This window comes from Ochotona princeps, chromosome 16 (genome assembly GCF_030435755.1).
Source record: "Ochotona princeps isolate mOchPri1 chromosome 16, mOchPri1.hap1, whole genome shotgun sequence".
NCBI classification, from domain to species: Eukaryota; Metazoa; Chordata; class Mammalia; order Lagomorpha; family Ochotonidae; genus Ochotona; species Ochotona princeps.
In genome coordinates this window covers 24,901,689-24,926,548 of record NC_080847.1, presented here as the reverse complement: position 1 = coordinate 24,926,548, position 24,860 = coordinate 24,901,689, and the positions used below count along the sequence as shown (strand labels likewise).

Genomic DNA, 24,860 nt, shown 5'->3' with positions numbered 1-24,860 from the left:
ATTTTTCTTGGTGCTAGCATTGTAGTAGGTTAACCTAAAGTATGTGATGCCAGCATCCCATATGGTGCCAGTTTCTGTCCCAATTGCTCTACTTTCAATCAGATCCCCATTAATGGACTGTGAAAAACAGTGGGAGATGGCCCAAATACTTGGGCCCCTATCACCCACTTGCGAGACCCAGATAAAGCTGCCAGCTCCTGGCCTCAGCCCTGGCCGTTGCAGCCCTTAGGCAGTGAAGCAGTAGGAGGAAATCTTTCTCCCTCTCTGTAATTCCTTCAGCTAAATAAATATATCTTTTAAAATGCACAATCATTTTTATAAAAAGAGTTATATGCAGTTTTACGAGAATGGTCCCTTGGCAGGGTTGGTGCAGTGGCACGGTGAATGAAGGTGCCACTTGGGATGATGGCATCCAATAGCGGAATGGTGGACTGAGTTCTGCCTATGCTGTTTGTGATCCAGCTTGCTGTTCCTGTGCTTCGGAAGGTGGCCATGACGGTCCAGGGCTTGGACCTCTGCTACCTGTGTGACTTCCTGACTCCTGACTTCAGTCTGGTCAACTACTGGCTATTGTCTCCATTTGCAGAGTGGGATTTTCCCGAGCTCATTAAGTTTGGCCCAAGTCCACCTTAAATGTAGTTTCAGGGCCCAGCGTGGTAGCCTAGTAGTTAAGGTCCTCACCTTGCATGCACTGGGATCCACTATGGGCACTGGTTCATGTCCCTACTACTCTACTGCCCATCTAGCTTCCTGTTTGTGCCTTGTGAAAGCAATCAAGCAGAGCCCAAATACTTGGGACCCTGCACCTTCACAGGAGACCCAGAAGAAGCTCCTGGCTCCTGGCTCCTGGCTTTGGTTTGGCTCAGCTCTGGCTACTGAGACCACTTGGGGAGTGAACCAGCAGGTGCAAGATCTTTCTCTCGTTTTCTCTGTAAATCTGACTTTCCAATAAAAAATAAATTGTGCTCAGGAGCACTCAGAATGATAGTAGTCCTGTAGCTACAAAACCGTTTCACGGAAAATTACAACATTAAAAACAAGTAAGAAAAGAAAGGCAGTAGGCCACATCACTGGATAATGTTTTGTGTAACGTCAGTGTCCTGGACTCCATACAAAACAGGGCAAAAGTGTGTAAACATGATGGGAATTGGAAGCTATGTAACCCCACGTTTAACAGATTCTGAGAAACTTTCATCAGTCTCTTCTATTCAAACAGCAAGGAACTGTACATTAGCTTGCTATCTTAATATAAAATTTGGGCATCATGTTTACGCAGCTAGAAAGACCACATACATCCGAGAGACTCTTGCTGAGTTACAATCCTAGCTAGCCAAGCTAAGGTGAGGAGAGGATAAGTGATTTTTCAGTTAGAACGTACTGCTGCAGAGCTACTGGCTCCTCACCTCTGACTGGGTCTGGCATTATTATCACTCCATTTTACAGACGGGGAAAACAAGGTCAAGTGCTCTTCTCTATGTTAGACAGCTTATTAGTGGCAGGGTGCACTGCCTGATTTATTATTCGTTATGCATTCTCTGGTTATAGTCAGAGTTTCTGGAATCTCACCCAGCTAGCAGGAGCAGCCACGGCTGTCAGCCTACGGCTGCCTCCTGTCTCTGAAGTACTTAGTGACTTCAAAGCAGTTCCGAGTACGGAAGAGACAGTGTGAACATTTTGCTTTGGAGGAAAATGAAAGCAAACTTTGCTCCCTTACTGTTCATGTGGTGTTGTTCTTCCTCTTCACTGAATGAAAAGTAAAGTTTTCCGGGATTTTTTTTTTCATACATCTAAAAATGTTGGGTCTTTTATGTGAGTTTATTCCAAAGAAAAATCAGTTAGAGCCACAACTTTACTACCTTCCCTAGCAACTGAAATTAAGCAATGTTACTTAAAATTTTTACTTTTAGGTCTGCTGTAATTAATTTTGCCTGACTGTAGGGTAAACTGAGAATTTTTATTAGAAATATTTAGGTTCTACGTTGAGTGTTGTCTATGCAATTGAATTGCTTTGTAACCTGGACATGTTTTATGCTACCTGACCTTTGACCATTTTTAGAGATGAACCGTTATGGGTTATTTATTTTAATATTATTATTTTATGCGAAAAGAAAACTGAAGCTCAGAATTAGATCTGTCTAAGGACACCAGTTAGTAAGTGGAGGAGCAAGAATTCAACCTTTGAGATCCCTGGTTATATGCACATCCCACTGTCTTGAAACAGTGTAAAAGATTTTTGCAAACTTTATAGAAGATCTTTGAACGAAGAATTTCCCAGTGAATGCTTGAAATACTGTGATCAGAAAATTTGCTCATTTCTGAACTTGCCTGAGTCAATGTGATTTCTATTTGGAATCTTAAAAAAAAAAAGTCAAACGTAACACATTTTACTTCCTTTTACATGTCTCTTACGTCAGGATGAATGGTTTGCTAAAATAAGCGCTAGTGATCAGGTGATTCTTCAGTAAAATGATCTCATGACAATATTACGATTCTAAGAAAAAGCAAGTTGGGCCAGTGTTGTGGCATCGAAGTTAAGTCACTGGTCACTGCCTGGGATGCCAATACCCCTTATGAAAGCTGCTCTGCTTCTGAGCCAGCTCCCTGTAAATATGCTTGGGAAAAGCAGTGGAATACAGCCCAGGAGCTTGGCTCTCTGACCTATACAGGAGACCCAGAGGAAAGCCCCGGTTCCCGCTTCTGGCTTTTGCCCAGTTGTGGCCATTCTGACCATGTGGGGAATGAATCAGTACACAGAAGATCTGTTTCTCTGTATCTCTCTGCAGTTCTGTCTTTCAAATGAATATAATACTAATAAAAAAAGAAAGGAAAGGAAAAAGCAAGTCAAGAAGCTATTTTTCTTTTTCCTTCTGACAATAATAAAAAGTGGTAACGCAGAACTAAAACTCTGTGAATGCAACAATACAAAACTCCAACTTAGGATTTAAGGTTAGGGGTTGTTTTACCTTTCCTGGGGCTTTCTGGCAAACCTGCACTTTCATTTGTTTTTCTACGCCCGGTGTTAATACGAGATTGTATATAGCTGTATGGAGTTTGTCTGGAACTCTGGATTTGCAGTTGCTGTTTGGCTGAAATGAGTCTGTTTTTGAGGACTTCATTTTGTCTTTCAAGCTCATGAACTTTCTCTTGCAGACGCTCAATCATTTCTTCCATTTCTACATCACGTCCCAGCCGCTTGGGGCCGCCACCAACCCGTTCGTATCGTTTCTTGTCATTAACTAGTCGTATTAACTTGGTGGCCATTCTAGGAAAATAATAAAAAGATGAAAAGGAATGTGAGAAGTCAGCATAAAATGCATTCTGTTGAAAGGAACATAATCACTGTGAAGACTTCAGTGCAGAACCTGAATAATAAATTTCAGGTTTGGATGTAACTATTACTGCCTGTGAAGAATCCTTTGATGATAATTGAAACCACTGGGCAACAATCTGCTTTATAGCACTGACAAATAACAGTTTCCTAAGGCTTATCATTTAAGGTTAGTAAAGAGAGGACACATATTTACTCCATATGTTCCTGAAATGCAATTTTTAACGCATGACCTTATATAGGAATGCTGTATGCACTTAAACGCCATTACAGCGTGTGGATGTCGTGGGTTCTATCTGGGGTCCACAGTAAGCTAAAACTTTTTAAAAAGTCTGTTAAGACTGGCAGCGCTTAAGTAATATATTTGTAGTTTCTTTAGCACTCAGAAATGTAAATTTAAAAATGTTAAAATACATACGGAGAAAGCAAAGTGAGAAATTCAAAAGGAATCAAAATACACCTTTGCCTGTTGCTTGGGGCTCAAGAACCATTCAGTTTAATGACAGAAAATAACCAGATGCAAAATGTATCATTTTAATGCTACTTTGAAATTTACACATAAATTGTGCATCTGACATCTTAGGTGTTTATACCTCTACCTTTGATTCTTTTAAGTTTTGATAAAAACTAGTTAGACAGAACAAAAGACAGAAAGGGCACATGGGGGTGATGTAATATACACGCACGGAAAACATGCCTGACAGTGAATGGAAAAATCTTGGCAGGACAAGAAAGAAAAGGTGGCTTTGATGAGAGACACAAGTTCAAGACTTTACAAAATTGGTCGCACATCTTCAATAGCTGATTCTAGTTTATAGTGAATCTATTTTTATAAAGACCCAGACAGGAGACTGAAAATAAAAACACACTTCATTTTTCTTTACATGGGGTTTGCTTTATTTTAGTATGGTTATGGACAGAAGCTTTTACTTAAGAGAACAAAAGTGAAATAAAAAAATCCTTAATAGCTTTGGGATGTCACAGAACAACGTTTTTCTTTCTATTTTTTTTTCCCCCTGGATTCAGCAGAGTCCTCTGTAAAAGCGGTAGTTAACACATGTCTATCTAGTCTTCCGGCTACCTAGCCTAGAGCATGTGGCATCGGGGAGAGCTATGCATAACATAATCAGCTAAGATTGTTTTCTCTTTCCCTTGAGGCATATCCATTAAGCATGCTTTATAAGGGATATAGGATAATAAAAACCACAATCCAACAGTACCACAAACATCCTAGTAAAATAATCAATGGATTAGTTCCTTTTCCACCTAATCCAGAGAATGATACATCACGGTGGGGGGGGGGGGGTGCGGGGGCGGCGGGACTTCACCAGGTATTCTACTCTAGGCGAGCCACAGACTCTGCCTCAGCCTTGACCAAGTGCAGGGTCCTGGGCCCGAAATAAGGGTTCATACACAAATGTAAGAGTCATCTAGATGAGTTTCCAATCGTTAACCTCAGTCCATCAATGTTCTGCTACAGAGAGACTTACACATAGAAATACAGATTACAATCACAAGATAGATTTCATACGAAAAGCAGTCATCATCTAAGAAAAACAAACGAGCCTAAAGCTTAAGGAAAACAAAGCACATTTATACTCTTCGGACTACGTAAAATAATATTCAAGCAAACTTCATCAAGAAACGCCATGTTTGTACCTGTCCAGTAAAAATAAAAATTTTCGATCCATTTTGTGATACTAACGAATCGTTCAGTGCTTTCCTAAGTTTGATCTCCTAAAGTTTTGAAATGTGTTTTATAAAACAATCTACATTTACACTAAAAGATGTGACACCGATTATATCTTAAGCATGAATTTAAAGAGAAGCTGGACTATGTCGCCCTTCAAGCGTGAGACTCAGAAGGAATTTAGGGATTTGGTTCATAACACTCATTTGATGACTACTCATACAGTTGAGTAAAATAAAATCCCAGGGTGTTAAATGGTTTAAACAGACCACAGTCTACTGGTATAATGGATAATAGGACACACACATACAACTTGATTGCTTGCCCACTACTTTCCCCACTATATGGTTCATCACCAAGTTGTTTTAGTTTTCTGGCTGGAACACTACTACTAATGAGGGACTGTTTCAACAAAATTCACACAATAGTAACTGCCTGAATCACTTCTTTTGGATAAATTTTTTTAAAAGATTTTATTTTTATTGGAAAGTCAGATATACAGACAGGAGGAGAGACAGAAAGAACTTTCGTCAGATGAATCACTCCCCAAGTGGCCCCAATGGCTGGAGCTGAGCCGATTCAAAGCCAGGAGCCCAGCGCCTTTTCTGGGTCTCCCACGCAGGTGCAGGGTCCCAAGGCTTTGGGCCACCCTCGACTGCTTTCCCAGGCCACAGGCAGGGAGTTAGGTGGGAAGCAGGGCCGCCAAGACTAGATTCGGTGCCCATATGGGATCCTGGCTCGTCCAAGGTGAGTACTGCAGCTGCCAGGCTACTGCGCTGGGACCTAGGACAAATTTTAACATGGAACAAAGCTTATCTTCTTTCTTCAATGCCTGTCTCACCTTTTCTGAAGCCAAGAGTATGAATATTCTTCACATGTTCATACAACAAATGTGACTGTACTTATTTGTTTTTAATAACATCCATCCAAATGATAGGCACAGGAGTTAGTGCTGTGGCACAGAAGGTAAAGCAGCTGCTGGCATTCCATTTCGGCACTGGTTTGAGTCCCAGCTGCTCCACTTCTCAGTCAGCTTCCTGCCAATGTGCCTGGGAAAGCAGCAGATGATGGCCCAGCCCCTTGGGCCCTGGTCTCATTTGGGAAAGCCAGAAGCTCTGGGGTCCTGGCTTTGGCCTGGCATAGTCTTGGGTGAGTGAACCAGTGCATGGAAGATCTCTCCCCATCTCTCTCTCTGTAGCTCTGCCTTTCAACTAAATCTGTCAAACAAAACAAAACAAAAAAAACAAAAAACTAGACAGACATACAAGAGAAGACTATGTACTCCCAAGAAATCATTCTTGCACAAAGGTTTTAAATATAAATCCAAAGCAACAATATGTTTCTTCAAAACAGCAGAGTCTTTGAAATATAGAATCTAGGCTAACCAGAGCAAAGTCAGGTAAGTTCCAGTGACTGATATTGTAATTCATAAACCCCAAATCTTAGGGAACATGCAGTCTAACGAATCAGAACAGTTAACGACTTTAAAAATATTTCACTGCAAACCAAAACACTTGAAAAAGTGTTGGCTATTTTCGTTAAACCATAACTATTGCATGCCAAAAGTTATTTATAGCATTGATACACTCATGGCACTCTTTTTTGATATCTCTTTTCTTTCCAAAAGTTACTTCAGACACGATAAACATTCATTATTTTTTGTTTATTATTCTCATTTGCAAGATTTTCCATTTTTAAAAACTGTTTATTTTCAATTTGACTTGTTCCAAAAAGATTCTAGGTGGGGTTCTCAGTTAGGCTTATCAAGAAAAAAACCAAAACATATTCATCAAACTTTGCAGAGTCAAGTAAAAAAAAAAAAAAAGCAAAAAGCTTTTTATCATAACCTTTTGATTTTATCCTCTTGCTTGCGGGCATGCTGTTTAAGCAAAATGTTCTCATCGCGCAGACGCAAGAATCTGTCTTCCAGCTCCTCCCGACTGACCCGGGCCACTGCCTGCCGAGATCTCATCGTTCGTGTTGTGGAAGTTTCTGAAAAAACGTTAAGGTGATTAGAATGGGATTAATTAAAATAGCCTTAAAAATAATGGAGGATGATAAGCAATATCATTTCTGAAGCAGTCCTTCCGCCTGCCCTGCTCTGTGACACAACTAAGGCTGCTTTAGAAACTGTCAGGGCGTCCGTGAAAAAAACTCCTTCCTGTTTGTGCTTCATATACTCTGCTATTAATACTGATACAACACCAGGCATACGAACAACCATTCACTAAAATAGTATTCAGTTACACTGATTCTGTGAAGCCTTTAATTTTTTTGAGTAAGCTGGTCTTGCTTGCATCTTTTTTTTTTTTTTAGCTTTTGATTTTATTTCCGTTGGAAAGTCAGATATTCAGAGAGGAGGGGAGACAGAGAGGAAGATCTTCCATCTGATGATTCACTGCCCAAGTGACTGCAATGGCTGGAGCTACACCGATCTGAAGCCAGGAACCAGGAGCTTCCTCCGGGTCTCCCATGCAGGTGGAGGGTCCCAAGGCTTTGGGCCATCCTCAATTGCTTTCCCAGGCCACAAGCAGGGAGCTAGAGGGAAGCAGGGCTGCCGGGATTAGAACCGGTGTCCATATGGGATCCTGGCACGTGCAAGATGAGGACTTTAGCCACTAGACCACGCTGTAGAGCCCAAGACTTTAATTTTTACGATAGATATTGTGAAAACTAAATTACAAATCAGAGTATCTTGTTTTAAACAAAGGCAACAGTTCTTCTTTTAAAAAGAAAAAAAAAAACCTAAAACAATATGACTAAGCGATCTGGTGCAATAGCCTAATGGTTAAATACTCGCCTTGGATACACCAGCATTCCATATAGGTGCCAATTCATATCCCGGTTGCTCCACTTCCCTTGCAGCTCCCTGTCTGTGGCCCTGGAAAAAAGTAGAGCGTGGTGCAAAGCCTTGAGACCCTGTACCCACGTGGGAGACCTTGAAGAAATTCCTGCGTTCCGATCACCCTAGTTCTGGCCACTGGCCACTTGGGGAGGGAAACTGCAGACGGAAGATCTCTCCTTATCTCCTCTCTGTATATCTGCCTTTTCACTAAAAGAAAAAAAAAAAAAGTAATACAGTAAAAAAACCCTACAACATCTACAAGAAAATGGTTCTCAAAATTTTCATAGCCATTAAAAGCTGAAGCATCATTTCTCTATAAGATATCACATACATACACACACACATATATTTAAACGACTTATTTTTTTTGGAAAGTGAGATATACCGAGAGAAAGAGAGACAGAGAGGAAGATCTTCCACCTGTTGATTTGCTTCCCAAGAGGCTGCAATGGCTGGAGCTGAGTCAATCTGAAGACAGGAGCCAGGAGCCTCTTCTGGGTCTCCTGTGTGGGTGTAGGGTCCCAAGGCTTTGGGCCGTCCTTGACTGCTTTCTCAAACCATAAGCAAGGAGCTGGATGGGAAGTGGGGCCTCCAGGATTAGAACCAGCACCCATATGGGATCCTGGTGCACTCAAAACAAGAACTTTAGCCACTAGGATACTGTGCTGGGCCCTATCACATATATATATATATTTTTAAAGATTTATTCATTTTATTACAGTCAGATATACACAGAGGAGGAGAGACAGAGAGGAAGACCTTCCGTCCGATAATTCACTCCCCAAGTGAGCCGCAACAGGCCGGTGCTGTGCTGATCCGAAGCCGGGAACCTGGAACCTCTTCCGGGTCTCCCACGCGGGTGCAGGGTCCCAATGCATTGGGCCGTCCTCCACTGCTTTCCCAGGCCACAAGCAGGGAGCTGGATGGGAAGTGGAGCTGCTGGGATTAGAACCGGTGCCCATATGGGATCCCGGGGTGTTCAAGGCGAGGACTTTAGCCGCTAGGCCATGCCGCCGGGCTCAATATCACATATTTTTTTAAAGAGCTTTTACAGGATTTAGAATGAACGTCAGGTATCTTAGACTTGGTACTGTGCCTGTCAACGGAAGATAATTTCATTTTCACTAATCCTCCAATAGAAAGAGAACAAAGTGACAGAGATTAACCTCTTCTTGGGGGTTAGTGAGAACAGTAATGGAAGTTAGACCAAAACCTCCAAGATTAAAAGCAAAGCTCATGTGTGCTTTTCACTTTTACCAATAAAGTGTGTGTAGTCAAATTTACCTCCTTCCAATGAGGGGTACATTCACTGGCCATTTCTGTGAGATAAAGGCGGCTCATGATACGGTACTGACTAGAAGGCAAAGCAAGCCTTCTTAGTGAACAAACCTCACTAGCAGATGCAGTGGCCGGACAGCACGGCTGACACCCGCACATACAGAAACACAAGCACAGCTCTGCATTCTAAACTGTTTCTTCAAGTAATGCTTTCTTAATAATGAAGTGTATAATGAGTTTCAATCTAGAGAAATGTTTTCACGGGGAACGTGACTTAAATCAGCATTTTTTTTGTCTGGAAGCGGCTTGAAACTCTTGTAGTTTCTATGGACATGTGGAATTTTCAAAAGATGATGTGGAACAATTCTGGATCACGACAGAGGGGGGTTTTACATTGGCTACGAGCTGTTGAGAAGTGACGCACTGCAGTAAAACGCCACATATGTTCTGCAGTCTCCATCTTGTTTAGTCCAATCGGAGAGCTACATAGTTACCGAAAAGGTTCGGTTTCTATGAATATCAGAAATATTTAAAAATTAAAAGTACAGAAACTACTGATGCGAGCGCCTAAGTGTAATGCAGAACAGCTGGCCTTACCCTGGAAGCCCTCCACCCTGAGAAGGCCTAGGCCCGTGTCTTTCACGGGCAGATCTCCAGCGGTCTCATCAGTGGGACCAGACATGGTCGATCTGTGGAGAGAAAAGAAATTCAAATAAACTCCAAGTTATTCCATTAACTATGCCCTGGAATGTACCATATAAAACCAATAAGGGACTAGAACTTTAATGGACATCTTATTGCCCACATGTGGCTGGCTGAAGAAGATGAAAGCTTCCATTCTAAAGTTATACTACACTCAATCATGGAGACTGTCCTCCTTTCAACAGTTTATTTCCCGCAGGTTGCTTAGGAAATGAGGTAAGATTATAATTTTGCCTTCTATCTTCTTACTCTTCTATCTGGGGGGAGCGGCGTGACAAACACCAGTGATGTACCTCAAAGTTAAGAAATATCCCCTCTCCAGAAAACACTCAGGCCAGCAACTTTGATTCATTCAAATGCTTGTCCCACCCCTTCCAAGTGGGTCAAGACACTCATCCCTGGTGGGTTTCAGCTCACCAAGTGCGAATGGGAGGAATATGACAGGTACTCTGAAGGTGAGGCGGTCGCTCCCAACTTTTTAGCATATGTGCCCGAGAGGTCAATGTTACCCAAATACTGCTTTTCTGCTTTATGGAAGAGCTTTCACAGATATGCCAACTGGGTGGGGGCTGTTGTGAATGGCCTTTGCTGCCACTGAGGCCTCAGCAAGGCCCCTGGGTTGAACTACCTTAACACGCAGGCTATGCACTTCATGGTGGCACAGTTAGTTTCTGTTTGTTAGATAGTTACACTATAGCAATTTTATTCTGTATGGGGATGTGACTGGGTCAAAGTCAAGTGTATAACCACATCAAATCAATCCCCAGGATTTTGATCTTCCTAGAAAGACACAAGCAAATACCCTAAGCCAAGGGTCTCAAGCTCTAGAATGTTAGTTCTAGAATGTGGACGACAAGGAGGGGAGTAAGCCTGTTTTGCCTTGATAATCCTTGTGCCTGGCACAGAGCAAGCATGACTGAGTCAGCCAGCCAGCTGCTGAATGAGCCAGTGAGTGCCCTTGTACCACTGGGCTTGCCTGTGGCTTCCAAAATTTGGTGTGCATCTGTGGATATGCACTGCGAGGTAGAGAGGGGGGCCCGAACTTTTACTGTGACTCTCAGAAGATCGACAACCACTCTATTTTCCCGTGTTGAAAACTGCTAACAACCTTGGAGACTCTTGGTTGCAGGAAAGGTCCATTGGAGGTTGCAAGTCGTTAAGAAGTTTTGACCCTGTCCACCTGTGAGCAGGATTCCTTTTGCGCATCAGGGTAACAGCAGTGGTGATAATGGTGCTAATACTGAATGGCTGCTTTACTATGAGCTAGCCATGTTGCTCCATGTGAATATGAAAGAAACATTTGACCACATTCTTGTGATAGCTACTTGGCCAAGGAGAAAGTTCAGCAACAGATTAGCTGTTGTCTGAGGCCACACACCCAGCTAAGGGTTGTCTGTTCCAACTGGGCAAGAGGAGGTGTCACTGGCTCCTACTGGGCTAAACCAGCTACGGCTTCCAGGACCCACAACAGCGAGGCATCTGGCCCCAGCTGTCACCAGGATGGACAGTAAGTGGCCGGGGACAGGGAGCAGTGCCTCTCTGTCACCATCCCACGCCGTCCCTCCTCACTTCGTGCTTATGGCTTTCCCTCCAACCTGCCCCTCACCCTCGTGCTGCCCCTTGGTTAGCTGGCCTCTTAGCTTGTTAAAGCGTAGGTAAATGTTAGAATAATAAAATGCTATGTTAGGATGATAGTATATTAGAATGCTAGAATGGAATGTTTTTTGGGGCAGTGTGACATTCCTTTGTGCTGAGATTACTGCTTCTTTGCTGGGTCAGGAGGTGCTGGACTTTGGGAGGATTCCGCTTTAGTGATACATCTATTCTTTGCTGCCCTGCAACCTTGTGACTAACCCAGGTGCAGGAAGTCAAGGGCACAACTCTCCTCTGGTCCCAGGAACAGGAGGAAGATAAGGGTGTGAGAATGGGATGAGCCATACAGATAATGGGTATGGGAACCGAACAGACTGCCTGCACATGAAGGCCATAAAAATTAACATGTCTAAGATTGTTACTTTTGACGTATTTCCCACCAAAAGGGCCTATATAATCTTCTGTCTTGGGCTAGTTCAGGGTCCGTCCGCCGCTTGGCTGGTCTGCGTGCCCCAAGTGTGGTCTGGCCCCAGCATGCTGGCACAATAAACTCTGTTTGCTGTTTGCATTGCCAGCGAGATTCTTTGTCGTTCTCTGGGGGTTGGCTAGCTCGCACCCTGACGTCCAGGGGCTTTAGCCCGGACTCTAACATTCTCAAATGTTAATTTTTCCAGAAAGGCTTTCCCTGGCCATGCTATGCAGCTCTCGGCCATTCTTCATGCGTATTCCTTTCCCAGTCTTCGCCTCTCTCGGAAATCACGTTACGGGCTTACTACTTCCCCGTCTCCACTAAGGAGGCTGGAGGGGGTAACACGGCCGGGTTCACGGTGGGCAATGAAGCTAATGTTCACTGAGTGATGAAGTGAGTTCCAGGCTCTGAGACTAGAATGGTCAACCTGGCCTGGCTCCAGCCCTTTAGAAAAGGAACAGCTTGGGGGAGGGGAGGATACACAATACTAATTCACGAGGCCCACAAAGGTTCGGTCAGTCAGGACAAACACCTGAAGGAAGTGGACAGGGACAGCGATTCTCGGGCTCGGGTTCCATCCGCTCAGGCGGGTTGGGATATAAAATTTCAAATCGCTCCTGGGCGTGAGGTAAACCGGCGGGCTGTGATGCAGGCCCTCGGATGTGGCGGTGCTTTCCATGAGACCGCCAGTCCAGGGGTTTCCGCAGGCCGCACAGTCGGGCCTCGGAACTGCGACCCGTGCCGCAGCTGAGGGCCCGCGAACCGCCGGCCACCCCAGTCCTCTCCCGGGGTACTCACCGCCGCTCGCCCCGCCGCTAGCTACCGTTGCTATAGCGCCCACGGCGTGTCCAGCGCCCGGCCGAGAGGAGCACGGGAAAAACATGGCCGGCTCTTTTGCCTCCTGGGAAGTGTAGTTCTTCTTGCGCTCCAGGCCTTCTGCTTACTGCGCCGCGGACTACGCTGGGACCTGGGAAATGCTCCTGCTTTAAGCCTCGAGGTGCTCTTGAGCGTCTCCGCGGTGCATCCTGGAAGAGGTAGTTCTCTGGGCTCCAAGGACGCACGGCGGCGGGCGGGAGCAGGATTGTGGGAGAACTACAAGCAGGAGGCGGGGTCCGGAACGAGAGGGCTGCGCGGCTCGCGGTGGCGAAGGCGGCTTTGGTGGCAGCATGAAGCGCACTCCGACCGCGGAGGAAAGCGAGCGCGAAGCTAAGGTATTTCGGCCGCCCTACAGCCTGTGGTTCTTGGTGCGCTGGAAACTAGAGCCAGGGAAGCGAAAGACGTTGGTTAGATGGCGACAGGATGCACGATGTGAAGCCAGGGGGTGACAGGGCCTTGTATGCAGGGGACCTGGAAGGCATGGGAGGGGGCAGTTATAAACTCGCCAAGCCTGGGCCGCAGGCCGAGTCCAGCAGGGGCGGTGAAAAAACGAAACGCGAGACACCTGTGTCCTGTTGCTGCTTCTGCACCCACTGCTTGGTTCAATGTGTAGCCACCGTGGTGCCTCAGTTGACCGGATGCTCCAATGGCTGGTGACTGGAAGCAGCTGGGCCTTTCATTGCCTCCTGGTGTGCGGGGCTGAGATCTGTGCGGTCAGGTGTGTGGATTTGGAACAGTTGTCTGAGTGGCCAGCTGGAGCTCTGGGGGTGTAAGGTGCCTTTTTCTTCTCCAGCCGTTCCGTGGGAGGACAGATGCAGTACCAAACTGTCCAGAGAGCGCTTCCTGGGATCCTGGCCATAGCCATGTGCTAAAAGCATTGGTTGTGTGTCAGGGGCTGTGTTAGGTGCATCTTTGTGTCATTTAGTATGGTCACAGCTGATGATTGCAACATGGTTGTTGTTGTATCCCGTTGTTGTATTTTGCAAAGGAGTCGAAGAGTTTCTTTTTTCCTTCCCTCTCAAAATCAGATCTTGTTGATTTGTCTTGTTATATGTGGAAGTCCTTGCCTTTGCTTTTCATCTCCGCTGTGTTGGGCCAGGCTGCCTTTCTCTCCCTAACGGGCTGTTGGAATAACCTTCTTAACGGACTGCACTTTATTTTTATTAAGATTTATGTATTTATTTGAAAGACAAAGGAGAGAGAGAGAGAGGGAGGGAGGGAGGGAGGAGGAAGCGGGAGAGAACTTTTGCATCCAGTGGTTCACTTTACAGAAGATGGCCATGGCCGAGGCTGGGCCAGGCCAGAGTGGGAGCCTGGAACTCCATCCAGGTCCCAGGTGATGGCAGAGCCCTGAGCTGCTTTTTCAGGGCCATGAGCAGGGAACTGAATTGAAAGTGGAGCATCAAGACCTCCCATGGTCCTCTGGGCTGTTACTGTTGTAAGTGGAGGAGTAGCCCCCTTGCACCACAACCCAGCCCCCAGACTGCACTCACTTAATGATCAAACTTGACTCCTGGGTTCCTTTTCTGCCTGTAACCGCACGACCAGCCTCCTGTGCTGTGGGATGTGGTGTTTTCAGAATTCAAGTCTGGCTGTGTTCTTGGCCTCCCTTCCTGCTCTGGCAGCCACCTGTTTCAGTCTTCCCTGGCCTTCAGGTGCTCTTAGGGTAAAGATGAACTTCACCTGGCCTCCAGGCCCCTGCATGAGCTGGACCCCAAGCACTTCCACAACCTGCGTGCGTCTAACACTGCCTTCTCTGCCTTCTCTTACTCTGGCCTATTTAGGAGGCTTTTCTTGTATTTGCATTGGTCCCAGGGCCTTGGCATGGGTTATGCAGGCCAACGTTGGCAGTAAGGATCAGTGGTGAGTAAAGGAGACGGTTCTTGCACTTACAGACCGGAGGCTTGCAGGTGAGTCTGTTTTAGGGCAACCCACCTAGGGATTTTCAACAGACCTTGTCTGTAATGTGGTAGGGTTGTGGCAGCTTCAGGACCTGAAGCTTGCCTGGTGAGTCTGCGCATAAGCTGGGCAGATGGCTACAAATGGTTACAAGCTGTGGCTGGACATGCACTGAGGAGGCCCTTACGTTCAGGCTACCCAGTACAAAGAAACAGTTCAGTGTCCGGCACTGCCATATCGTGATGCCTTTGTCATCTTTCAGGTGGATTTAAAGTGCAACTTCATGTACTCTGTAAAAATTAATGAAGCATCTGTTATTTGTCTGACCCTGAGATTGTAATTTTTTTAAAAATTATTTTTAGCATTTCTACTGCAAAGGAGCTCCCCCCATTTTCTGCTTCTGTAACATGTTGAATTGTAGTTTGTCTTCCTGTTGGCTTAAAAGGTTTTTTTGTGTGTGTGTGATTTTTTTTTTTTTTAAAGATTTGTCTTTATTGGAAAGGCAGATTTATAGAGAGAAGGAAAGACAGAAAGATCTTCCGACAGCTGGTTTACTCCCCAAGTGGCTGCCATGGCCAGAGCTGAGCTTATATGAAGCCAGGAGCCTCTTCAGGGTCTCCCACATGGTTGCAGAGTCCCCAGGCTTTGGGCTACCCTCGACTGCTCTCCTGGGCCACAGACAGGGAGCTGGATGGGAAGTGGAACAGCCAGGGAAGGAACTGGTACCCATATGGGATCCCAGTGGATGCAATGCAAAAATTTAGCCAGTAGGCTATTGCCCCGTGCCCCTATTTTATTTTTCAAGGATTTATTGATTTATTTGAAAGGCAGAGTTACAGAGAGAGGACACACCCACACACACACACCCACACACAGTTGCAAGCCCCCATGATAACCAGGGATGGGTCTGGCTGAAGCTTTATCCTTGTCTCTGACATGGGTGCCAGGGGCCCAAGCACTTGGGTCATCTTCCATTGCCTGTCCCCTTCCTTTCTTTTTTAAAAAAAACAGCTTTATTGAACCATCACTGTGTATAATTTAGTGGTAGTAATGTATGTAGAGTTTTGTAGCCATCACAGTCTTACTTTGGAACATTTCCATCTTGCCTGAAATAATCCTTTTGTTCATTTGCAACTGTTTTCCATTTCCCCCTCATTCTTAGGTAACCACTCATTTACCTTTCATTTGCTACATTTGCCTTTTTTTGGACTCTAATACACAGTAGTAGTACCGCCTTATTCATGGGTTTTGTTAATTGTCATTTGAAAACATGGAGAATTCTAGGAATTAGTAATTCATAAATTGTAAGTAACTTTTACTACAACATATTGTTTTTGTTCTATTGGTTTTTTTTTTTAAGATATATTTTTATTGCAAAGTCAGATATACATAGAGGAGGAGAGACAGAGAGGAAGATCTTCTGCTCATTGATTCACTCCCCGAGTGACCACAACGGCCAGTGCTGAGTTGATCTGAAGACAGGGGACAGGAGCTTCTTCTGGGTCTCCCAGAAGTGTGGGTTCAGGGTCCCAAGGCTTTGGGCCGTCCTTGACTGCTCTCCCAGGCCACAAGCAGGGAGCTGGATGGAAAGTGGAGCTCCTGGAATTAGAACCGGTGCTCGTATGGGATCCTGGTGTGTTCAAGGCGAGGACCTTAGCCACTAGGTCTCGGCACCGGGCCCTTGTTCTATTGTTCATGTTGTTACTAGTCGTTATTGTGGTTAATTTTTTGCTTTGTCCAGTCTGTACATTTTTTTTTTTTTTGCAGGTGTATCAGTATAAGAAGAAAGTGTAGTGTGTTTTAGAGCTGGGTCCTGTCTGGTTGGGCATCCACGGAAGGGCTCAGGACACAATGAAATATGTGGGTTTTCGTGTTTGGCTTCTTTCACCCGGTATAATGTTTTTAAGGTTCATCCATGCTGAGACATTTATCAGTACTTTTTTCCTTTTCACCCATTGGATAGTATTGCAGTGTCAGGACATGTTTTGGTTATCTAATTCTCCAGTTGCTAGATGTTTGAGTCAGGTCTACTCTTTGTCTGTTATGAAGAATGCTACGAATGGTTGCATCCTACTTTTTGTATGGGTGTTTCTTATTCCTTTAGGAGGGATGCTGGTCGTAAGTTAGAGCTGGGTTTAACATTTTACATAGTTTGTTTGGGGGATGAGCACAGAGAGGTAGATCCCATCTGCTTGTTCATTGTTGAAATGCCTCCAAACCTGTGGGACTGGTGTGCCTGAAGCCAGGAATGCGGTCTGGGTTGGCCATGCGGGAGTCAGAGACCCGGCTTTGTTGCCTTCCAGGATCTGCACTAGGAGAAACACGGCTAGGAATCGAACCCAGGTCCTCACATCTTAGCTGCCAGGCCAAAGGCCTGCCCCGGTTGAACATTTTTAAGAAACTGTCAAGTCGTTTTCCAGTGTGTATTACATTTTGAACAGCAGATTGAGAGGCACAGTTTGTGCACAGTTCGTCACCACTTGTCATTGTCTGTCTTCTTGGTGGTCGCCTTTGGAGTGGGTGTGAGCAGGGGCTTCCTGTGGTGTTGAATTTTACGTTGCTGAAAGCCAGGTGATGTTTGGTATCTTCCCAAGTGCTCATCACACACATGTGTATCTTTTGTGAACTATTTATTCAGAAACTTGCCTGTTGAGTTTTTCTGTGTTCTTACTTAGTTTTCTGCTTTTTGTATTTGCTAGATATGTGTCCTTTGGCAGCTGTCTATACTGCAAGCCTCTACTATTCTTTAGTTTGCAATTTTTATATCTTCATTTTATTTCTTTTTATGATTCATGCTTCTTATGTCGTATCTATGAGACGTTTATCCCGAAGTCACAAAGATTCCTTGTTTGCTTCATAGATTAAATTTTGCCATCTACATAATGGATAATTTTTGTTTTCTTTGAAGTCACTTAGATTATGTTCTCTTCCTTGTATTTGCTTACACCTTATGCTATAGACATCTATGTAATTTCCAAATCTGGAGGATAAGATTGGAGTAAATATATTTCCTTCTGTGGTAACATACACTTAATATTTCTTAAAGCGTAAGAGAGTAAACATGATATTCATGCATTTTCAAAGCATCATTACAGAGTAAGTTGGAGGCACTAGTCTCTATTTCCAAATAGTTCCATGTGTATTTCCTAAGAGTAAGGACATTCTCTTCCATATAAAACACAGTCAACTGTCAACATTAGAAAAGATAACATTGACATTCATTGAGTACAAAGTCCATATGATCTGAAGCCAGGAGCCAGAAGCTTCCTTTGGGTCTCCTTTGCAGGTGCAGAGTCCCAACGACCTGGGCCATCTTCTCCTGCTTTCAGAGGCCACGAGCAGGGCTGGAAATAGAGCAGCTGGGACATAAAAAGGCGCACATGGATGCTGGTACTTGCAGGTGGAGGCTTAACTGGCTCAGCAATTGTGCCGCCTTCTGTCCTTGGATAGCCTTTTTTTTTCTGCTCTGGGTACCAAACTGGGGTTGTAAATAACCTTTAGTCATTGTAGCTCTTCTCCTTTAATCTACTGTCCTTTAAATTGGTTCCTCCTCCTTTCTTTACCTCTCAGGACATTGGCATTTGTGGTGGGTGCAGGTTATTGGTTTTCTAAAATGACCCTGTCTTATCTGTCTGAAGCCTCCTTATGATCATGCATTTTTGACATGTATAATTTTGAAGGCATGTTGGAGCAGCAGAGATGACATATTTAGAAATCACATATTTGGCCTGGCTGTAAAAATGTGTTATTTGGCCCAAAGAATTATATCTGAAAGTTGAGAATTCTTTTCTAGTATGTAAAAAGTGGAGAGATTTCACATAAAAATCTGATTGTCTATTTCTCTTGGAAAAAAACTATAAGAGTATCTGGTAAAACTGACATGCGTTTCCTTGCTAGAATTGAATGAGAGAGTGGACCATTAGCCCAATGGTTAAGATCCCTGCATCCCACAGCAGAGTGCCTGCGCCTGACTCCAGCTTGCTGCCACTGCAGACCCTGGGAGGTGGTGGAGATGGCTTCAGTGATGGGATTCCTGCCATCCTGGGCGGGGAGGGGGAGACCTGGGTTGAACTCCTGGTTTGTGGCTTTAGCCCCACCTCATTTGGGGAGTCAGTGGATGGGAGCTCTCCATTTCTTAGATAAATACTAGCACCTGCTCTTTGTGATGGGAAATGCACTTTTAATGTTGCCACAGGCTAGTCTTTCCCCTTCAGTCACACTTACTCCTGGTCTCCTCTTGCAGGGTTTCAGTTACCTGCCATCAGTCATGGCGTGAGAACATTCATGTTTGTCTTGACTCTTTCAAGAGGGAGAGAGCCCACATCCACCTTGACTTGATTGCACTGAATTGTCAGGTTTATCCTGTCTTGTTATTGGTTTTCATTTCTTACTGTGCCTAATTCCTGAGTTTAGCTTTGCCATAGTATATGTATCTGGGGAAAATTGGTATGTGTGAGATTTTGAGCATCCAGTGTAGGTCTTGAAATGCATCTTCTGTGGATAAAACATAGTGATTTAGCATGAAGGTCTTTAGAGCAGACTACTGGAATTTCATTCTGCTCCATCACTTAATTTAGCTCCATTATGAGTCACTTTCATTCTGTGATGCCCAGTTTCTCATCTATAACATTGCAGTGACATTCATAGTTATGGTGGGGATTATGTGGGATAATAAAGCAGCCAGAACATAGCTTGCATACAGTACAATAATTATACTATCATCACCATCCCCAACTGTCTGACCTCAGTTGATACTTAGCTTCTATTCAAGATGTTAATTCTCTGAACCTGTGTTGAATGTCTACAGAGGCAGACTTGCCTCAACTGGGTTCCAGTTAGCTTCTCTTCTGTGTATCCCAAGTGGTACTGGTTTTGTCTCACCATTTGGAAAGTTAAGGAAATCGTTGCTCAAACCATTTTCTGTATTCTGTGGGTTCAGTTGAGGAACCTGGTAAATGCTGAGTAGTACTGTACTGGGCATTGGGGATGTGTGGGTTAAAGGTGGGAGACAGGGTCCCTTGGAACTGCTGGCTGCCCACAGGAAGTAGATAATCAAGCAGACACCAGCAGTAGAGTTGTGGGAGCAGTATGTGATAGCAAGGAGCACCTAATAGGGTCTAGAAGTCATGAAACCTGTTTTGGAAGTTAGGGAGTTCCGGCCTCCGGAAGATGTGTATTCATTTATTTTAAAGATTTATTTATTTTTCTTGAAAGGCAGATTTACCAAGAGGAGAAGATACATAGAAAAAGATTTTGCATCCACTGGTTCACTCCCTAAGGGGCTGCAACAGCTGGAGCAGAACTGATCCGAAGCCAGGAACCAGGAGCTTCTTCTGGGTCTCCCATGTAGGAGGGGCTCCAAGGCTTTGGACCATTGCTTTCCCAGGCCACAGGCAGAGAACTGGATGGGAAGTGGAGCAGCTGGGATATGAACAAGTGTCAATATGGGATCCCAGCACTTGCAAGGCAAGGATTTAGCCATTGAGCTATTGCACTGGGTCCAGGAAGATACTTAGAGGTGTGTCCTCAGGGTGGCATTTGCATCTTGTGATCCAATATACTGTGTTGGGGTGCTTGGTTTGCCTGCCAATCCTCCTGGCTGCAGCCTTGTGCTAGCGTGCGCTCTGGGCAGCTAAGGTGGGATGGCTTTGGTAGTTGGATCACTACCACTCCACTTGGGAGACATGGATTGAGTTCCAGGCTGCAGGTCTCAGCCTGGCCAGCCCCTGTTGTTGGAGGCATATGGGGAGTGAGGCATTGGTGGGAGATCTCTCTGAGCTTTTCAAATCAGGTTTTGAAGGGTATATTGTTTTGCGAAGCCCACATAATCCTCTCAAATACAATATGAAGATGTGGATGTGGGTGTTGAACTCCAGGTGAGCGCCCAGGCTGGGGACTTTGCAGTGGCAGTTGGGATGCAGTTTGAGACACCCACATTCCCATATTGGAGTAGCTGGGGGTGAATCTTGGCTCTGCTGCCTCTCCTGGCTTCTTGCTGATGCAGATCTTGGGAGGCAGCTGGTGATGGGTCAGTTAGTGGGGTGTCTTGATTCAGTTCCTAGTTCCTGGCTTCATCCTTACCCAGGCCACTGTTTTTGGCGAGTAATCTGATAGAAATCCCTCTGCCTCTCAGTCATTCAAGGGAAAAACATTTTCTTCAAAGATTCTTATATTGGCTCAGGTGAGATCAAAACCTTTTAAAATACTGAAAATAGAAATGGCCAATTGAAGTGGTTATTCACTTAATAAGAACATTTAATGATTTAGTATAAGTAATGTGTATTTAAATTTTTAGAAGTATTCATATTTTAAAGATTTATTTATTTTGAAGTCAAAGGTAGAGAGAAGAAGAGTGAAAGAGATCTGTGATTTACTGGTTCAATCCCTAGATGGCTGCAACAGCTAGGGTTAGGTCAGACTTGAAACTTGGAGCCAAGAGCTTCATCTGGGTGGCACATGTGGTTGGCAGGGGCCCAAACTGTCTTCTATTGCTTTTAGAATTGCTGCACCATTTAGCAGGGAGTTGGGTTGGAAGTGAAGCAGCTGGGATCCGAACCCATGACCATGTAGGACGCTGGTACAGGAGACAGTAGCTTAGTCTACTATGCCATAGTGCTGGCCTTCCAAATTAGTGTTGGCCTGTGTGTGAAACATTCCTTCCTCCTGCGTGTGGGACAGAATGCTTTCTGGAATGAGGGCCTTTCGATCTGTTATCAAATAAGCAAGGTCAGAGAGTTACTTTATGGCCAGATGTTATACCGACCAGTGGGGCAGGAAGGCCTTTGGCCAAGTGGTTCAGATGCCATTTAAGATGAGGGTGTCTCATATTACAGTGCTATGTTTGCTGACTGGCCTTGTCTCCTGACTCCAGCTCCCTGGCTTGAATGTTTGGGCCCCTGCTACCTATATGGAGACCTGAGAGCGGCTCCTGGCTCCTGGTGTCAGCCTAATGCAGCTGTAGCTCTTGAAGCCATCTGGGGAGTGAACCTGTGAAGGGACGACCTCTCTGTGTCTTTAACTCTGGCTTCCAAATAAATAAGTTAAGCTTTTTTAAGAAGTGAGAGGCAAAGTAGGTTTAGAGTAATCTATTGAGACCTTAGGAGCTTGCTTTGGGAAAGGGGATTCTAGTTTTCTTTGACCTGCCTGTGGAAGCGGGATTCTGGTTTCTATGGCTTTAAGCAAGCAGTAATGACAGGTGAAAAAAGGAAGGTAAAAGGTGTTCAAAGAGAGCATGATTCTGAGGCTGCTTCTGAGGCCTTGCAGTATCAGTTAGGAATTCTGAGCACAACAAATTGCCACACGTTTGGGCCCGGCACCATGGCTTAGCAGTTAAAGTCCTCTCCTTAAACACACTGGGATCCCATATGGGTGCCGGTTCTAATCCCAGCAGCCCTGCTTCCCATCCAGCTCCTTGCTTGTGGCCTGGGAAAGCAGCTGAGGACGGCCCAAAGCTTGGGACCCTGCACCCGCGTGTGGGAGACCTGGAAGAGCTCCTGACTCCTGGCTTCGGATCAGCACAGTACTGGCCGTTTTGGTCACTTGGGAAGTGAATCATCAGATGGAACATATTTCTCTTGATCCCCTTCCTCTCTCTATATCTGACTTTGCAATAAAGATAAATCTTTAAAAATTTGCCATACTTTGAGGGTATCAATTTCTGTGCCTTAACACTAACTAGGGGCTGCTGGCCACCAGTCATTTCAGTAGCACAGACAAGTCCTTTTGACCCCTGCAGAACTTCCAAGGTGATTAGGAGCTGTATAGGAAGTGAGGAAGAAGAACCAAGTGTATATTTCACAATAGCAACTGTCCATGACCACAGAACTTGAAACATTAAAACCTCATCTCAGAGCAGATCCATTCTGTAAACTCCCTCTGCCCCTCTATGCTCTTATCTTCAGCTTAATCGGTGTGTGTGGGTCAGCCTTTCATCCCATTGAGTAAATTTTATTGCTGGCTATAAATGGCTGTACCATTTGATCATAGCTTCCAAGCAGCTTTAAATCCCTTCCTTAAAAGTTTACCAGCTGTGCGTTGTTACTGCTTTCTGTTATCTTCCCAGTCTGTTTCCCCACCATCCTAAGGCTGGCTTTGAAAACTCAATTTGCTGTTGCACAAATCGGAATGGTCTTTTCTTGCTTGGAGAGAGCACTGGCGTCTCCTTCATCCTTGCATCTCTGTGAGGTACCGGGCAGAGTGTCCTCCACGGGGGACGCGTGAGTATCTGTTGAAGAAGGACTGAGTGATCGAGCGTCTCCAGCATCTGATGACTGATACACGTGACTATCATGATGATATCTGCTCCCAAGATGCGGATGAGCGTTATGGTGGCTGAGTTTGGCAATACATGTCTTGGCATTTAAATGGCATGTCCCCAAGGAGTAGGGGACATTTTGTTTTGTTCTGCCGTTTGTCACTGTATGCCTAGTAACTTAGCATATGCAGTGGGTCTTCCAAGCATAGGTATCAAATGAGTGAATGAATTTCCAATAGCATCACAGGTTATTGGTCATTAGCTTCCCTAATAATGAGAAATGGAACTGAAACCCGGAAGAAATAGTGGGAAACAGTTATGGATTTCATGGATTTCAAATTGTGAAATATACAATAGGTGCAGCCATTAATTTTGAAGAACAAGACCCTTCAACACATGCTAGAGCGACTGTCTACAGTTATTTGCTTTCAAGTTTAAGATGCTGCGAGACTGCAGGCTTAGTGTATTTTGTTGACAGATTCATATTTAGCGTGTGATCTTTGGCCTTTTAGAAGAAAAGAACCCGAAAGTTTAAGATGGCACTTTTGAAACCCTCTAGACACTGCACAGAGGAGGTGAATGTAGAGTTTGCTAAGCTTTTTCATTGAATCCCCTGTGATGAACTGATTTTGTATCATTTGACAAAATTGTCTCATTGGCTGAGTCTGCAGTGAAAGCTGGGGGAAATGTGAGGGGGTACTGGGTTGTGTCAGGACGTGTTCAGGAGGCTAAGACTTGCGTTAGCAGGACTTGATTCCAAGCATTTGTCCTTGGCACAGTATTTGCAAAGCCGGCATGCGTTTCAAAGCCAAACCTTGAGGTGCTGTTGGCTTGCAGTTTTTAAAATTGTTTTGTGGTAAGAGCACTTACCCTGAGATCTGCCCTCCTGACAGCTTCGTTCACTGTAGACACCGTGTTGTTCAGTACATCTCTAGCACTTACTCATCTTGCATGATCACATTTTTTTTGTTTGTTTGTTTTTTTGCCCTTTGATGAGCGTTTTCCTGTCACCCTCTTCCCACTGAGTCTCCATTCTTCTGCCTGGTTCTCTGAGTTTAACCATTAGGCTTGTATTTCTCTTCACAATGCAAACGTGCGTCCTGTTGCTTTGCTGTAGTTAGAATGACTGCTTGCCAGAGACTAGGTCTTTTCTTTTGTTAAAGAACTGCCACAAGAGCTGAGGAGCTGTTGAGACTTTTACAACGGGTCTAAACCAAGCAGAAAAACTCGGTTTGAAGGACCGCATCATGTTGCATCTGGTTTGGAGAGCAGGTCCGTTGCCAGGACATGACTGTTTTCATAACTGTTTGTGATCAGAAAATTCAGAGCTCTGATTTCTGCATTAGCCCTAAGTCTGCCCTTTGGCACCTTCATTTAGTGCCTGGATCATTCAAGGCTGAGCCTCAAGGGCCGGCATTTCTCCAATAATAATATAAAATGGGCTGATGTTGCAACCTTAACTCACTCTGCTGAATTGGACATGATTAAAGTCTCAAGGCTGCATTAATATGGATTTTCTGTTTCTGTGTACAGCACTCCATTATCTCACTGTTTTCCAGTTTGCCATTTTTTTCTTTTCTTTTTTTTAAACAGAGCTGGAACATTCTGCTGATGAATTTCTTTCTCCTGTCGCACAGGCGTTCTGCTCTTTTTGCTTATGAATTTGAGAACAGCACGGGCCAGACGAATGCAGACATTACAGTTTGTGTGGACTCTGGCCTGTTGTCATGTCAATCTTGTTATTTAGGTAAATAGTGTGCAGTGTTTTCGCCACATCAGCATCCAGTGTGCTGCAAGCAATTTTTGTTGTAGTCACAGTATTGGCTGGCGACAGTATTAATGAGAGAATAATTGGGAAATAGTAGTCATTGTTCTCATAAAACACGATCCTTGTATTGGACGCCCAGCCAGGCCGAGGAGCAGCCT

The 24,860-nt window shown here is 44.7% G+C and overlaps 2 protein-coding genes across 3 annotated transcripts in view; one reads left to right on the top strand and one right to left on the bottom strand.

Annotated features, from left to right (window-relative positions):
* Positions 1-12,861, bottom strand: part of RPGRIP1L (RPGRIP1 like) — a 98,967-nt gene extending 86,106 nt beyond the window's left edge. The window contains exons 1-4 of one of the 2 annotated variants that reach the window (XM_004584117.4): positions 12,704-12,861; positions 9,739-9,830; positions 6,866-7,010; positions 2,964-3,262 (exon numbers count right to left, since the gene is read on the bottom strand). In XM_004584117.4, coding sequence (XP_004584174.3) covers positions 2,964-3,262; positions 6,866-7,010; positions 9,739-9,823 — 529 coding nt within the window. In that variant the 5' untranslated portion in view covers positions 9,824-9,830; positions 12,704-12,861. Of the gene's footprint in view, positions 1-2,963; positions 3,263-6,865; positions 7,011-9,738; positions 9,831-12,437; positions 12,587-12,703 lie in introns of those variants that run through there. The other variant, XM_058674537.1, reaches the window with a different exon arrangement.
* A 78-nt stretch (positions 12,862-12,939) lies between these two features.
* FTO (FTO alpha-ketoglutarate dependent dioxygenase) overlaps positions 12,940-24,860 on the top strand; it is a 381,816-nt gene continuing 369,895 nt past the window's right edge. The window contains exon 1 of the mRNA XM_012926690.2: positions 12,940-13,116. Within this exon, the coding sequence (XP_012782144.2) occupies positions 13,072-13,116 (45 nt within the window). The 5' untranslated portion in view covers positions 12,940-13,071. The remainder of the gene's footprint in view (positions 13,117-24,860) is intronic.